Source organism: Watersipora subatra, chromosome 7 (genome assembly GCF_963576615.1).
Source record: "Watersipora subatra chromosome 7, tzWatSuba1.1, whole genome shotgun sequence".
In the NCBI taxonomy this organism is placed as follows: Eukaryota; Metazoa; Bryozoa; class Gymnolaemata; order Cheilostomatida; family Watersiporidae; genus Watersipora; species Watersipora subatra.
Window position 1 is genome coordinate 45,443,656 of NC_088714.1, and position 17,167 is coordinate 45,460,822.

Genomic DNA, 17,167 nt, shown 5'->3' on the forward strand with positions numbered 1-17,167 from the left:
AATAAGGTTGATAATAATTGTGTTAATTGTCCGCCTTCTGGTGTATTAGATTAGTTGTGCCCATCGTTACTGTCTGTTCTTCATCAACACATTTGATCATCTGTTGCAGCCCGTGAGACTACCAAGATACTGGTGCCGATAGCTCTAGAACTTGTGTAGTAATAGCCGAAGCCTAGATTTACTTGTTTTGCTACATTGGTATGTCGCAACATTTTTATTAGAACTTCGTAATATGGCGGTTTGATTGTTTGGTAGCAATTTTGAAGGTAGATGATTTCAAAATGGTTACCATCTAAAGATATATTGCCAAACATAAAAATATATTATAAACAATATAATTGTGTAATGGTGATTTATCTAAAACCTTACGATATTTAGAGTGAGCGATGCTAGAACTAAAAACCACAGACATTCTAGTCTTATAATAAGCTCACTCCATGGCCTCCTACGCACACAGGAATTCATGAATTAAATTTTTCTAATTATCACGAACACAAAACAGCTTCTTTTTAAATTAAATAAACAAATAAATATCAACAGAAATGGACAGGTTCTTGTTACACAATAATATCGCCACACACCACACGTCATTATAAATAGATGATTTGCGTTTTGATTAGGTATTGAAAATTTGCACAATCTAATTGAATCGTCAGGTTATAAATGTATTTGGAAATCAAATAGTTCTATTCTTATATACCGATGTATCGTGTCAAGTTATTGCTTCATCCATTGTGATCACTGAGGGAGAAATTATCTTGTTAGCTCAGAAGAAACTGAAGTGTCTGGTGATTTATTTAGATAATATTTAAATAATTTATTTAGATAATATTTTTATTTATAATATTTAGATAATATTTGCAAAATAAGTTTAAATTTTATATTTATAGCTGGAGAAATTGTGCTTAATACATTTTAGTATTTAGAACCCTTTCTGGGCTATATGACAAGTTAAAATGGTTCCACAGCATCTAGAAAACAACAAATATCTTTACTAATAACAGCTCAAAAAAGTAAGCAAAATTCTTTACATTATTGTAAATACCAAATATATTATTATTTATTTAGAATGAGTTATTTTTTATTTAGTCTACTCCTGTAATTACATGCAGAAAATTCATGTGCTTTTAGTTTACTTATGTCACAGTTGGAAACGGTGAAAGTTAGAGTCTGCGGCAAACAGTGTAACAAAAAGCAACAACCACGCTAAGATTGGCATCACAAGAACTGCAACACTAAAATAAGAGCGTGAAAAACTACAAGGCTAAGAATGCATTAGTGTTGGAAGCACTGAAAGGCCAGCTTGAGAGTCAACGTGAAAGTCAGCGAAGATCGGAATGTAGGTCAGCGTGAAAAGCTACAGAGATAGGAGGCCGAAGCATCAGATATGACAGCTAGGAATGCATGATTGATTGAAGCGCTGACAGGTCAGCGTGAAAAACAACGGGATAGGAATGCATCAGCGTTAGAGACATTGGAGCGTTGCGAGGACAGCATAATAGTAGCTTTGAAGCATTGCCACCCGCTGTCACAAACAGCGTAGTAAATGATGTACTGATGAAAATATTATGATTATCACCATTACGTATGAAGGAGATGTGTTACCATTCTACTAATCAATTATAATTGTCACCACTACATACGAAGGAGAACAATACATCACAAGAACTACCCAATATTATTTTGCAGAGTGACAACAAGCACAAGCAGGGACACATGTACATCAAACCATCAACCGATCGAGTATTTACAACATTTTTATATATATAGCTTATCACATCATTTATTATAGATAAAATGACTTTGTGAAATCATAATGTAATTGCGCATGAATTTTAATGTTATAAAAAACAAAAAAACAGTTATATAATAACTGTAAAATGCATCACATGAAATATGAATATCTCTTTTGCCTTATGTTAGATAGATAACTATACGTGTAGTTGTCTCAGGATAAGTATAATAGCAAAATTCATTTTGTATGAATCAGCCATTGATGGTTTTCAGGTTATGGCCATTCTTGTAGAAATTATCGACTTAGTCTCTTAGCTTATTGACTTGTTAGCTTATTGGAATTCCCAGCATCGTCATGGAATCTCAAAAAAGATGGCGTCAGATATCAGCTGTCAGAAAAGAATGCTGGTTGACATCGAAGTTACTAAAAATAGACATTACAGGAATGTTGTGAGATAAACAAGAATGAACTCAGGCAGCCAATGGACACTTGTCAACGATCTGAGAATAAGTATATAAGGAGGAGCTGGCAGCAGGCCAAGAAGAGGCAACTGGCAGCGAGCCAGAGAAAAGCAGGGCCACTGGCAGCAAGCCAAACTGAAAAAAAGGGGCGCATAGAGAGAGGCTAATATAAGCCCTATTAGCCTGCAGCAGATAGCCTGCAGAGGATAACCCTATTGAGGAGGATAAACATACAACAGAGTAATTTACCCCAGGAGTTGGGAAGCCAGGAAAACTACTAAGCCCTGAGAAAATAGAATACATTCAGCCCCCCCCCCTGCCAGCAGAAGGAGCCATCGCTACACGCTGCTTCACTACATGCATCATCGCAGACACGTAACTATTAAACTTAGAAAGGCCATAACTAATAGGGCTAATTATACAAAGCATATTGTTATTTTTGCTTTGGCTAGTTAGATTGACAGCATTGTTATTTTTGATCTTCTAAAGAAAATAGAGTTTGCAGACACTTGAGAACAAACCACTGGCACATTCTTGTTGTTATTAGATAATTGCCTACAATCAGTAGTAGGCCTTGCATCTCAATACTACTTGTGTTGAACTTTGATTCTTGGGCTCATCATCGCAATAGCGTTATTGTCAATACAAGTTGCACGGAGAACTATAGGAGTGCCCATCTCCATTGATTGAGTTGTTACTTCAATTTGGCCTTATAGCAGCAGTCTGATTTTTGTGGGCCGAAGTGCCACTTTGTCTGCGGTCAAAATTGGTCTTGGGAGAAATTGAACTCAAGGTCCAGAGGCTAACCATTACACATAGAACCATAATATTATTACAATCAGAGAAAACACAAAAACAATACAGTTTTCATTATTACTTCTAAAATTATAAATTTAGAAAATTCAATTATTATCAACAATTATTATTATTACTGCTAATAATTAAATATATAATATTTAACTTATATTCACAAATTTCTCCCTTGACACTTAAAATTAACCTAAAGAAGTAGTGCAAAGAAATATAAAAAGGTGTTTACTGTGTTTAGCCTGGGTTTTAGCATAGGCACTCATGTAATTCCACAACACCCACGAATTTAGAGTTATGCTCTAAATTTCACTTTTGTGATGAGAGTCTGTAACTGCTCTATCAATAGCTAGCAAAAATAAGCTAAGATATTTTAGTATACAGTAGAAACATCTGGTGTAAAACAGATACAATCTATTGCAGCTTGAGAACATTAAAATATTTATAAATCGTGATCATAGTCAGCTGTAAAGGCACGAGCTTTCTTATCGTCACAAAGCTCTTGTCTTTCGTTGTTGCAGGTTAGATATCGGTGTTGGATGTTGAATATTGTCAGCTAGGGTAGTGATATTATTAGTACCTGGCTATAATTGTTTTGTAGTTTTATGAATTTACCATTGTTGCATCTATTGAAAAAAATTGTCCTGAACATTGTCTACCTGGTAAGCATAACTGGAACGAGCCATTCTTTTTTTACCCCATTGTGCGATAAAATATATACACATTGCAGCCTGCCATGTCTTTTGCAGGTTTAGTTAAAAAACAAGTGGCATTTAGTTAGCAGGCTGCTGAACAGTCCATATCCATGTCCATATTCAAATGCTCACACTCAAGTTAAGTCAAATGGCATAACCTTGTGATAAGCATTATGCTAGGTCAAACTATAAGATTTTCAACCAAGTAAAGTAGCTAGTAGTGGATAACAGAGTCAGTAGGCAATAAATTTATTTTGCATACTTGAGTGCCTATCAACCTTGAGTGAGGATTGTAAAACTTTTGAGTGCTTAATGGTTAAGTTTAAACATTTTGGGAAGTGTAAATAGTCATAAATACTGTACTGGGCGAGTGCCTTTTTAGGTTTTTGTAGCATATAATCATAAACTTCCTGCAAAGGTTGCATGGCTGATGTGCTGAAATTGCAATGAACAAAGCTTAATTTTATGGCAGCAAACAGCAAGTAAACATTTTATATAATAAAAACTATTTTTGCTAAAATACCATTGAATTCTGTATCAATAAAACTTTTCATAGCAAATATTTCATTTAGACACAACTAAAAGAATAAAAAATTATAGTAATATATGTTTGCACCTGGCATTGTGTTCTCACTTCAGGTTCGTATGTTTTTTATCGATATCTTTTAGCAGCGTCTGCAAAACTAGAACCTGCAATGAGTAGTAGAGATGCAGCTCCCACTCATGTGCAGAGAGTGGTTTGGAAAAATCCTTTCAGTAAACAAGCAAGTCTGCAATGTTTTTTCACTGTTTGTGTGTTTGTTTTATTTTACATTAAATTACAACATCACAAGATGATAGAAAAAGTAAAGTGCAATGAGGACCCATATGCGCAGTATCATGGCCAGTCAAGGCACAGAGCCCGAATTAACAGATGAGATTGTTAATGAAGAAAACATGATTGTCTAAGCAAAAGAAATCAGAACAAATCTATTCCAGAGAGTCTAGCGAGTACTGCTTCAAAGCAGCCCTGAAACCAACATGACTATCAATTTTCTTTTGCCAAAATGGCAAGGAATTCCATGCTGATAACACACAATAGGCAACCTGTCTATGATCACCATTGTGCATGAAAGGTTTTGCTCCAGTTGATATTGATATTGGGATTCGTTGTAACAAATCCGTTTGGTGAGATTATCCTGTACTGAAAACAGAAAATGGTGGAGAATTTGCGTCTAATGAAATTAAAGAGTATTTAAAGTATTTTTGAGCAATAGAGAATCAGTGCTTCATACCAAAGTTGACTGAGCAAAATGGTGTTGCTGAGAAAAAAATAATTGTACCCTCATATAGTCAGCTCGGACAGTGCTTACTCAGTGTGGACTTCTTAATGCTTTATGGGCTGAGGCTGTCAATACAGTTGCTTATGACAGAAATTGGGCTCCTAAAATGGCTAACAAACATCATAAAACTCCCTAAAAGTGCTGGTATAGAAAAATTCCCCAATAAAAATAGATTTAAGGCTTCTTGAGTGTGTTTTTAAAGAATTTAGAAGTTTTTGGTTATGTCCATGTTTTTGATGCCGAGCCACAAAATTTGACAAAAAGGCTCAGAAGCTTTGCATTTTCGGTTATAGCAAAACTTCAAAATGGAACAGGCTCCTTGATGACTTCATACACAAAGTGGTTAGACAAAATTTAGTGTTTGAAGAAAGCGCATTCACATAAGAGCTTGGTTAAAAAAGGTGCAGAAAACCATTACAATGAAACTAAAATGTCATAGACATTTCTGGCGGTTGTCTATAGAGACACTTACACCTGTAAAATATTGTTTCAAAGATAAGAACTCTCAAGCTAACGGTCACCAAGTGCTTTACATGATATATCATGACAGTCTGATCTGTGAACCAAAAAGCTGTATAGAGGCTATAACAAGTGATCAGGCTTTTGAAAGACAGGTAGCAATAAACCAGGAGTATCAACCTCTGATAGAAAATGAACCGTGGAGCTTGATTGAGATACTACCTGAAAGAAACCTTTCCAATCTAAATGCATACTGAAAAAGCCAGGGAAAAAACCTATCCAGTCTAAATGGGGGTTTAAAGTGAAGCACAATGAAGATGGAAAAATTGAACAGTTCAAAGTAAGGTTGGTAGGCAAAGGGTTCGGTCAGACCTATGAAATTGATTATAACGATACGTTCTCACCAGTACTGCAGTTTGCACCATTTGGAGCATTGCTAACATTTGCTGTTCAGAGAAAGATGCCAGCACATAAAATTGATGTTGTTGCTGCTTTTCTGGATGGGAAACCTGAAAAGGAGATATACATGCATTCAGATGGTTTAGTCAAAAATGGCAAAGATCATCTGGTGTGTGAACTGCACCATCGCTATTCAGTCTGATATTTGAATGGGGTTTTTGCAATTACATGAAGTCTCTTGGATTGTCTGAGGGTGATTCTGACCCAAGCCTGTCTATTCACCCAACATTCAACAAGATCGAGGCTGTGTATGTTCACCATCTTATCATGATGAAAGAGACAAACAGCGCATATGTGCAATCTGAAAGAAAATGTTTCAGCCAGAATCAAAATGAAAAATTTTAGAAGCTGCACTACTCCTTAGAAGTTACAATCGAGCAGAACGTTGCTAGCGATAGGATAAAGATTCACCAGCAGCAGTAGATTCCTAGTTTACTTGAGAAGTTTAGTTTAGCAAATCCAATTTCGACACCAGCTGATCCTGATGTCTAACTCCGTACTGATGATAGAATTAGTAAGGAGATGAATCCAAAAGCTTTACCGGTCGATGACGGCTAGTTTGCTTTATGCTCCATTATAAAGAATATAATAATATATAACTAGAAATTCCCCTGTCATACAGCCCACGACCAAAGTGATACTGGAAAAAAGAAAGGGTACTGATGGTTGAGAAATGCAATATTAGCAGTCAAATGGCACTGCGGTGCAATAGGATAACTGCAATGGTAGCTGCAATGGTAGCTGTAATGTACTGGGTGTTATTATGTACAACAAGCAGCAATAATGAAAGGAAAATATTATATGTTTGTATCTTCCCCCTACAATAGGAGAAATGCAATATTAGAAGCAAAATGCACTGATATTGTTAGAATAACCAATATTATTAATATAGTAATACAGTAATAATAGAAAACCAATGCACAATTTTGTTTACATTTCAAAACGTCACAGCAACCAATATCAAGAAGTTGTGACATTTATCTAGATTTTTAGAAAATCTATTTAACAAAATTATTTAGAAAAAATAATAACAGTAACATTGCCCAACACCAGTCACTGTATACTTCGATCTTGTAAATTCTAATGACTATTCTTATAATTAAATCTTATAAAAACGAATAATTATTCTTATAATTAAACATCATAATAATCTTATAAGAATCGTTAGAAAAATATCATCGTCATTTCCTTTACTTTCACTGCTTTGGACATCGGTTGGAATAACAAAGTACTCATTATAAGTGTCTAAAATGTCAGTTATTTTAAAATTGGCAAAAAAGGAACGATTACTTTTCAGTACTTCTACGTTAATTACAAAAATTTTCGGCAATTCGACAATGCTATAGACTGGTGAAATGTGCACGTTTTTTCGTGAAATTCGCACGACTTAATGGTTCTACTCTCTGTCTCACGGCCTTCTTGGCATTTCGTTGGTCGGTCTTAATTTTGATTAAAAAAGGCTTGTCAAAGTTTTAATAGCGATTTTAGGCCAAATTAATCTGTTTATTTATGTATAATCTGATCAGATGAGTAAGGTTTAGGGTATTGTCTACAAATTTCAAAGACTTGGTAACATATTTAAATAGGTTTTTATGTGTTTTGTATCGTTTTTATACTTAAACGACTCCATTGAAAAATGGTTAAATTCGTTGATGAGATTTCGGTGCAAGGGTTTGCGACGGCCATTGATGAATAATTTTCGTGAGTTGTGTGCACATATGCATCTATCATAAAGCTCCCGAACTATCGCTTCGCTCGTGTTTGGTCGTGGGATAATATACTGCTTTTGCTTGATATAGCAAAGGCAGTGGGAGCGGTGGTGAAGTTTAATTCGAAACACATTTTAAAGGTGTGAAATCTATCATGAGATACCTTAAAGACCCACCAGAGCTGGGTTTGCAATACACAAGTAATCAGTCTTTAGTAGGTTATCTTATTGCCATTCAACATCTGGACTCGTGTTCGAGATGGCTAGAAGTGCATTTAGCCTGCTAAGCAAAAAACAGCCTCTCATGGTTCTTTCCACATTAGTGGCCAAATAAATTGTACTACGCTCTACCAAACAGGAAGCAGTTTGGTTTTGCAGGCTGAAGGACAACTTCAAATTGGTTATCAAAGGGCTGGCGGCAATCTGAGAGGAGAATCAACCAGTCATCGCAATCATCCCAGACCCGATAGCTCATGCTCAGACTAAGCACACTGAAATTTGCCATCATTACTTTCCAAAGACTGTGGCAAACTATGTTGTTAGCATTCAGTAATGTTCATCACAAAAAATGTTAGCTGGTATACTAACCAAACCAGAATTTTGTAGACCTTCTGAATATTTCAGAGAAAAAAATACCTAGCATAAGAAGGCATTCTTATAGATGCTTTATAACATTCTATTATCAAAATAAGTGGCAGTGCTGTTTATGAATTAGAAACAATATATTAATTTGAAACAATAGCATTGCTTAAAGGTGTGATTGCATCAAAAATGTCAATGATATGATATTAAAACCAATAAGAGACTAAAACATCAGCTACAATCTGTTGTCATTTTTGTCTTTGTATAGACTAGCCCTGTCCAGAGATATATGCGTTTGAATGAGATCCTTTTTTGAAACGTTCTGATTCAAGCGGGTGTTTTATTCGTGACGCGTATAGTGATACATGTGAAAAGAGTCCACGAACGATAAATATATGATCTCTTTTTTAGCCAATCATCGACACAAAAGTTTTATGTAGATTATAATAAATGTTGTCAATCGTAAAACGCGTTATCTGTGATCTCGAAGTTAGATTCTACAAGTCTCACTTGTAGAAAGTAAGGAAAATTGATCGATTTTCCTCACTTTCTTCAAGTGAAGAAAATCTTCAACACATCTTCAACTCCCAGAAACAAAGCTTTGAATTGTTGGCTTGGCGTACTAATGCTTTTGTTAAACATTTATTCATTTTTAAAATTACTCGCAATTTATCTAACTCCCAATTTAAAAGCTTTCAGTATATACGCTAGTAGAACGACATATCTATGAATGACATATATTTATTCCATTTGTCCTGTTGATTGCAGGATGTTTATGTCGTGTGACTAGCAGAGTAGCTGTGTCAGTCCGGAAACTGCCATAAATGGGAATGAGAGACACAAATCTGTGTTGCACAAACCATAATATGTTTTGTTTGAGTTTGCTGCAGTAGATTAATTTGTCCTAATATATGAGCTCAACCTATGTGAGTGACCACAACTTGGATGGATGTTTTTAATAAAAATGTTATGCTGAGATGAAAATTTTTTGGTTTGTAGAAATTATACAATAAAGTAGTATGGTTGAAGCTGATGCAAAACAAGATTTGCAAAACATACTAAATACATCATAGCCCGTTGCCACCTGTGGTGAAATTTTGTCTGATGGATGGATTTATGAAGTGTAATCAGAGCTGTATTGACAGGTAATTTTGCATAGCTCGACTCAATTCCAACGGACCAAATAATCATTATGTTTCCATGATGCGCAGTACTGCGACGCAGCCCCCTCCGAAGTCGAGGGGATTGTAAGTTTACATGCTGCGCAATGGTTTTCAGCAAATTAGCCAGAAAAGAGAAATTTTATAAATCGAATCGCCTGATGGAAAAATAGAATTGATCATGGATACCGAACACCAGAAACGGTCTTTTTATGCTTCTGTCGTCATTATACTTTTATTTACAATACAAATTCACAAGGTTTTACAAACCTTAACACAATTTTTACAAAGTAATATATTATTTAAACGTTACTTTGGGATTTGCCACCTATTTTTCGAAAAGTGTTGGCATCAATAACAAAGTCTAGGAAAGGAATCACCTCATCATCATTGTGGGTGCAGACCATAATTAAATTTAAGTAAAAGAAGATCGGAAGAATAGAAAAAAACAAGATTAGCGGGATAACTTTTGTACTAGTTCATGGCCTTCGATGAATCGGCTTCCACAGCAAAAGAGCTATGCGCAGCCACTGCGCAATGTCGTTTCCTTGCTGCAAATTTGCACTGGCTTTGCACTGATCAGTGTGCAGTGATTTCAGTGTGAAGGCGCCATTTCCATGATTCGGAGAGGGCGCAACTCCGAAGTACTGCGCATCATGGAAACATAGTGAATAAGAGCTCAAAAAGTTCTATGCTGCATGCTACTAAGTGAAAACAAGTGAGTCCACAAACCGTCAACCGGGTGCATGAATGGCTTTATTAATCATTTGTCAGATAGGTGGGTTGATTGATGTAGTCTATGTATATATAGTAACCTATGCGTGCATGTATTATTTTTAAGCCTATATCATTTATACTCTTGTGTACTGCATGGAATACTATTACTCATTTCTGTGTACAAGTATTGCTGTCTCATGGATTGCTGTCTCTGTGTTTATTGCCTAGTGGTTATGTCATTCCTTGTGTCATTCGATATGTCATAGCTGTTATTGTGTCATTCGAATACGAGCGAGCGGTCTTGGTGTCAAGTTAGATGGCGACTATACAAGGATAAAAGTATTTATTACAATTGATTTCGAAGAAATTTATGTTTTATGTTCACTATTTTGGTCACCTCATAAAACCATTGGTTTTGTACTTGAATCAACTAATCAAATGTGACCAGTATATTTTTCTCTAAATTGGAACTAATAATGACTAGATAAAATTGATTATACATGACTTTTTTGGGGATGCAGTTGGTTTCGCCATATATTTGAAAGTACTCCTTTCAAATATGTGGCTTGCTTATTTTAGTTATTAACTAGTTTCCGGTGTGGGTAGCAACTGAGAACTCTGCTGATACAAAAGCCGTGATGAAATAAGTTAACTCGACGACCTAATTACTGTAGACTGGAAGAATTGTAGTCGATGCTCAAATGTTTATACAGCATTTAGAGAAAACAAATATCACAAATTTTTAATTACACTTATTTGAGGCATCTGAAACATTTATAATAATGCATCTCTGGATAGATTTAAAATTTTATCTTAGCAATCAAGAACAATACCAAATAAAATTTATGACAATAGAGTGTGTTAGACTAGATTTTTATCGCAATAGCCGATGTGAATACGAGAGATGGAGAGATTGTTTCATTATATACATCATTTTGGGCAAGTCTGGGCACATCTTTATTTTCGAGCGTTTTTACAGCGATCAATTTTTGTCGATTTCTATTTTCAAATATCTTGACAATGAGATCGCCTAAAACAATAAAAAATGTATCAACTGATAGATAAGAATCAATACTTTCTGTTAAAAGCAACTAAAATTTGATGTCTTAAAGGCGTCAAATTTTAGTTGATTTTAACAGAAAGTATTGATTCTTATCTATCAGTTGATTACGTTTTTAACCATGGTAATCACATGGTTAAAAGTATGAAGGCGCCAGTTAGTTGGGTATTTACGGTATTACGTTTTTCTGTTTGGTCAGGGTCATAACACATGCTTATATTTCTGCAATTGTACACCTGGTTTTAATAAGCTTGCTTTCTTTTTGTGAGGGACTTTCAGTTATTAAATACAGGTTCGTACTTGTAGTCAGATTTAAAATTTACTACTCAAATACTCTGTGCAGTATTGTCTATGCCATTTGACAGATTAAGGAGCTCTTACTCTACCCCTGGGCCTACACTTCTGTATGCCGGAATAACTTGTGTAAATGAATTCTAAATTACCACTCCTTCCGCTCATTGGTATGTTTTGATGTTTTTTGATTATAAAGTAGCAGATTGGTAATGAAGATAAGCTACATGTTCTTTGTCAGAGTGTTTGAGATATGCAGAAACGATGAAAAGTTAAATGAGCAATTATGGGCCATAAAAAAACTATTTGTTAGTTAATTAATTTTGCATGATTGCTTTATGAATTTTGCATGATTACATTCACAAAAGGAGATTGCATTAAAAATTTATTTGGTAGTTAGTTTAAGTGATTATATAGAAAATAGCTCATTATTTAGTCGTTATTTTATCCACAATATATATATAAAAAATCTCGCAGCCTTGGTTAAGAACACGTGGTGTTTATCTCACAGGTTGCTGAATAGGTGGTTAATGATTCTTATACGGCACCCAAGACCGGTCAAAGGTCATAAAATTAAGATAGGGGTAAGATTCAGACCGGCTACTTGAGTCAACATCGAGGATTGTACATTGACCAAGTAAAGTGGCTAGTAGTGGATATCAAAGTTAACAGCCGGTAACGCCATTCTGCGCGCTTCAATCGCTAGCAAGCATGCTGCCTTTATTCCTTCTAGCCTTGCCTAAAATATTGATGAAGTATGTTCACCATTTCTGGGTGAGGATTGTGAAACTTATTTGGGTGCTTAATGGTGAGTTTAAACATATTTTGGTGCGTCTAAGCAGTTATAACTACTGTTCTGAACATTTTTTAGGCTCTTATAGAAAATAGTTATAAAGTGCGTATGTCATGCAAAAAGTGTGTTGCTGATGTTTAGAAGCTGCAACGAAGTTTGTTACTATGGCAGCAAACAGCAAGTGAACATATGATAAAAAACTGTTTTGTAATTTTATCATAGCATTCTGGCACAGTTAAACTTTTCATTGCAAATATTGCCTTTAAACAAGGTTTCAAGATTAAAAGCCTTTCTAATCTATGTTTACTCCTAACATTTTGTTATCATCTCAGGTACAATTTATCTGGTTTACAAATTTATTTTAGGGACTTCCGCAAAGATAGAATCTGCAATGAGTGGTAAAGAAGCTGCAGCCCCGGCTCATGTGCAGAGAGTGGTGTGGATCAATCCTTCTAGTAACCAATTAAATCCGCAAAGTTTTTTCACTGTTCATGAAAGGTTTGCGCCCGCCGATATTGTTTTGGATAATAGGGTGCATCTTCTGTCAGTCACTTCAAAGACAGCAACATTCACAGAGGTTGACTCTGACATACTTGATTCAAGAAAACATCCTTTTATATGGTTGGCTCAAATAAGGCGTTGTACCAGATTGATTGTTCTACCAGTTCAATCCTTTTATAAGTTGGTAGACAAGATCGATGTGGAAGATCGAAAAGTAGTTTGGCTCTTCCATACAACCAGATGCGGGTCCACAGCCTGGGTGCAGGCATTTAACTCTATACCGGGATGGGTTGCCTTTTCTGCACCACAAGCTTTGCATTACAGTATTGTACATGGTGACCATGGTTATAGCTGCGCAGAAAGCTTTTCTAAAACAGAAGAATACAGACGTATATTGATAGCCACAATAACAGTGTATCTACGACAAACACCTCCAGGTTGGTCAGTCTTATGGAAGGCAATTCATCTTGATGAGCACATGATAGGCCATCTCGTAAGGCGTTTTCCCCAGCATAAGCTTCTTGTAGCATATCGAGATGTCCTCCCTGTAGTTAGTTCCTTTCAGCGAGCTTTTGGGAATTCCGCAACCCTGCGTTATATCGCTGAAAAGCTGATGTACCGAGATCCTTCAGATGTTAAATGGTGGTCTCATATATCCAATTTGGGCACATTTACTAATGGCTTCAACCATGACTTTTGTATGAAGGTCATTGCTAGGGTAAGACCAAGGACTCTTATCGAATGGTCCTGCTTTACATGGTGTGCCAAGTTGACTACAATACAGCAGGCTCAACAGAATGGAATCAATATTAAACCACTCAAGTATGATGGTCTGGCAGAAAACAAACGAGCGACAGTTGTCAAACTTTTTGAATATTTGGACATCTCATCTGATTATGTAGATTTAGCGTGCGAAGCATTAAACTATGACAGCCAAGCGGCGGCTCCGAATGTCGAGTGGAAAACCGGAAACACAAAAGAGCAATACCAATGGATGAAGGATGGTGAAGTTGTTAAGCGGTGCAACATGATATTAGAAGAATTCAGTTTCCCTACTCTTGGCAGTTCATTTGATTTTCCAAATAGCATATAACTACTTTCAGTGTCTTTACTACTGTTTATGATGTTTCTGTAGATTTCATAATGTTCAATTAGTTTTTTTATCATAATGGCTATTTGATTGACAGAGTGAAGAGATGGAATAGAGTTGTGCTAGACATTGCATGCAAAACAATGAAACAGCAGTTTGGAAGTACATATGTAGCTTTTGCTTATGTATCTAACAACTTTTAGCCAATCAATTCAGTTAATCAGTCACATTTGGCACTGTAATTGGTCACATTGAGCTCAATTTTTACTGATGTGTTTCTCTGGCAGTTTGAATATTAGACTGAATACAGAACTTGTACATGTCTCTGAACTGCTATTTTATTTCAATCAGAATATTCTGCATATACTTGAACAAAATTTTTATATTTGAACTGTTGCGTTGTTTATAAGAAAGGAGGTTCTGCCAGTCAAAAGACCGGCAGACATGTTGTGAGCTTTAAAAAACCGATGATAAGAATGGCGGTTAGATTAGAGCATAAGTTTTAGGACAGCTGCAGAGTCACACAGCATTAATACTTACTAAGTAAGCTTACCAATAAAGCATAACCTATTGTTACTTTACTTGGAAAAAATTTGTACCCCAGACTCTTAGCAGCAATTTGTAGGACAGTAAATCATATTTTGTAAAAGATGATGATTGTTATAACATCTAATCTTTCTCTTCTCTTTCAATCTTGTACAATATCATCTCAACAATAGTCATTAACCTATAACTTCCTTGAATTGGTTTATTTATATTAACTATAAGGTGCATATCTATGCACCTATATATTTACATGTATTTACTTTCAAGTGATCTCACTTCCCTCCGTTGTTGCGCAACATTGTGTACTCTTTCGATAAACTAAAGTCAAAAAAGAAAAAGTGGCTTTTCAATGCAGGTTGTATTGATGCAAATAAATTGGTAAACTACTTGTTACAAACATTTTTTAGGAAATCTTTGTCGCAAGTACAGTTGTAAACTACAAGCATCTGAGAGGCTAGTGACAACCAATGCACTCTATTGTTTCGCTATGATCATAGTGAGGTGTGAATGCCAGAGCTGTCCTGTGTAACATAGCCCTTGTATCCTTCGTTTTTTGTGACGCCATTTTATCGTTGTCGGCCATCTTTATAGACAATTTTATCGTTAAAAACACAAAGCTTTTGCAATGAATTTCTGAAAACAATGCTATTGTTTGCAATTTTTTATTATAGTAACAAAATAACACCTAAAAGTACTAGTAAATAAAAGAAAAACGATCGTTTTCTACAAATATGGCGGCTTTTTCGTGAATGAGTGCATGTGCAAACGACTTGATGACGTAAAAAAATGATGGATTGTAAAAGAGTGAAAGAGTAAAAGATAAAATAGTAAAAGTAAAAGATATGATTGTGTAAGTAGTAAAAGATGTGATTGTGTCATAAAGGACGATCAAATAAAATTAAACCAATAAAATACTAAAACATCAGCTACAATTTGATGTCATTTTTGTCTTTGTATACTTACCCTGTCCAGAGATATAAGCGTTTAAATGAGGCCATCTATTGAAACGTTCAGATTCGAGCGGGTGCTTCATTTGTGACATATATAGTGATACATGTGAAAAGAGTCCACGAGCGATAAATATAAGATCTCTTTTTTAGCCAATCATTAACACGAAAATTTTATATAGGTCGTAATAAATGTTATCAATCGTAAAACCGGTTGCCTGTGATCTCGAAGTAAGAGGTTTTACTTAATTACTAGATCATGCATAGACCTCAATATTTACTGACTTAATTGACATCGTTAATTTTCTGAATTAATGCATCGGCACGTTTCATTGATGAACAACAGAATTGTAACCATGCTTCTAGCTCCTGTAAAGGTGACTCAGAGTTTTCTGAGTATCAGGCGGTTAACATTTGGGGCAGACAGCGCATGGTTAGAGCTGACAGGCGTCAGCAGTGTTATGCTGCAGAGGAAGATAGGAGAATGGAGGTAAATTTATCTTCAATTTTGAGTGTCCTATATCTAGTCTGGGCACATCATTTTTGTCTGAGCATTTTTAAGAATTTTTTAACAATCTTCAAATATCTTGACAATGGGATCGCCTAAAACACCAAACAGCTTATCAACTGATTGAAAAAAATCAATTCTTTCTGTCAAAATCAACTAAAGTTTGACAGCAATCACATCATTAAGGCTGCAAGGCACAGGTTTGTGCAAGAAATATATGCTTTGCAGCCTGCTGTGGTTTATGCAGCTTACCCTAGGACACTTATGTATTCGCGGCATTTAACTTTTGCGTTTTCGCGGTGTCATCCTCTCGTGAAAGTTTCATGTGCGAAACTAAACTATCATAACAAACGAGCGAAAAAGCGAAACTAAATAGCTTTGTTCATTGATACTGTATAATTGAATTTTATAACGACATTTATTTTAACGTTTTTAACGACCACTATAGCATCGTTAAAATATAAACCAACAAAATAATTTGACTGTCAAAATTTATTACGTTATTATTTTGCAATTATTTAGGATTATTTTCCCATTAGGAATGATTTATAATGATAGGAATTTGATGTCAATGCACATGCATTAGTTAGCGTTATCGTTTGCTGGGGACATCAATCAATGCAGTGAGCACCGTGTGTTGAAAGAAAATAAGACACATGCACTGACACTCGCAGTACTACACAAGCAGCATGGCTCTGGAAAGGTTTGGATTCACCACTGACACCTCTTCAATAACTTGTAATTTTTTTTAGATTTGTTTTGTTTTAAGTGATGTGACTGACGAGACGTTTTTAAATTAAAATAGGCAAAACATGACCGCAGTTAATACGCTCAGAAAAAAAAACATCTTTTCCTTTTGAGCGTTTTAACAAAGATCAATTTTGCGGATTTTATTTTAAGTTCATTCGGAGGCTTTTACGCTTTCGATGGGACACGGCCAAGCGGATGATTGATAAAACTGAATCTTTTGCAAACCTTTATAAAAGTCGTTAACAAAAAATATTTTGCCTCTGTTGATGATAATAATGATGCCTAAGAACTACTAGAGGTTGATGTTTGTCTCTATGGCTTGGAATGAAGTGGCATTCTACAGCGATAAAAACCGCGTCCATGGCCGTTGGGCAAATAACTTTTCGAATAAAGGATGTTGAGGTCGAGTTATCTGAAGGAATTTATCATTGCGTTGGAACTGACCAAACAAATCCGTTTGAGTTGACCTTGTGTTTGAGATGAAATGTTACATTTTATCTGAGGGCGAGTTTTTCGAGTTGGACTGTACTTACTGTAAAAAATTCCCAAAAAGTTAGGGCGGCTCAGCCGGCCAGC

The 17,167-nt window shown here is 35.5% G+C and overlaps 1 protein-coding gene across 1 annotated transcript; it reads left to right on the plus strand.

Moving 5' to 3' along the window:
* Positions 1–12,196: 12,196 nt before the first annotated feature.
* On the plus strand, positions 12,197–14,038 carry LOC137400193 (uncharacterized). The gene is made up of 2 exons (XM_068086513.1): positions 12,197–12,264; positions 12,615–14,038. Exons 1-2 carry the CDS (start codon positions 12,207–12,209, stop codon positions 13,841–13,843), a joined length of 1,287 nt encoding a protein of 428 aa, XP_067942614.1. The 5' UTR covers positions 12,197–12,206; the 3' UTR covers positions 13,844–14,038.
* The last annotated feature ends 3,129 nt before the right edge of the window (positions 14,039–17,167 follow it).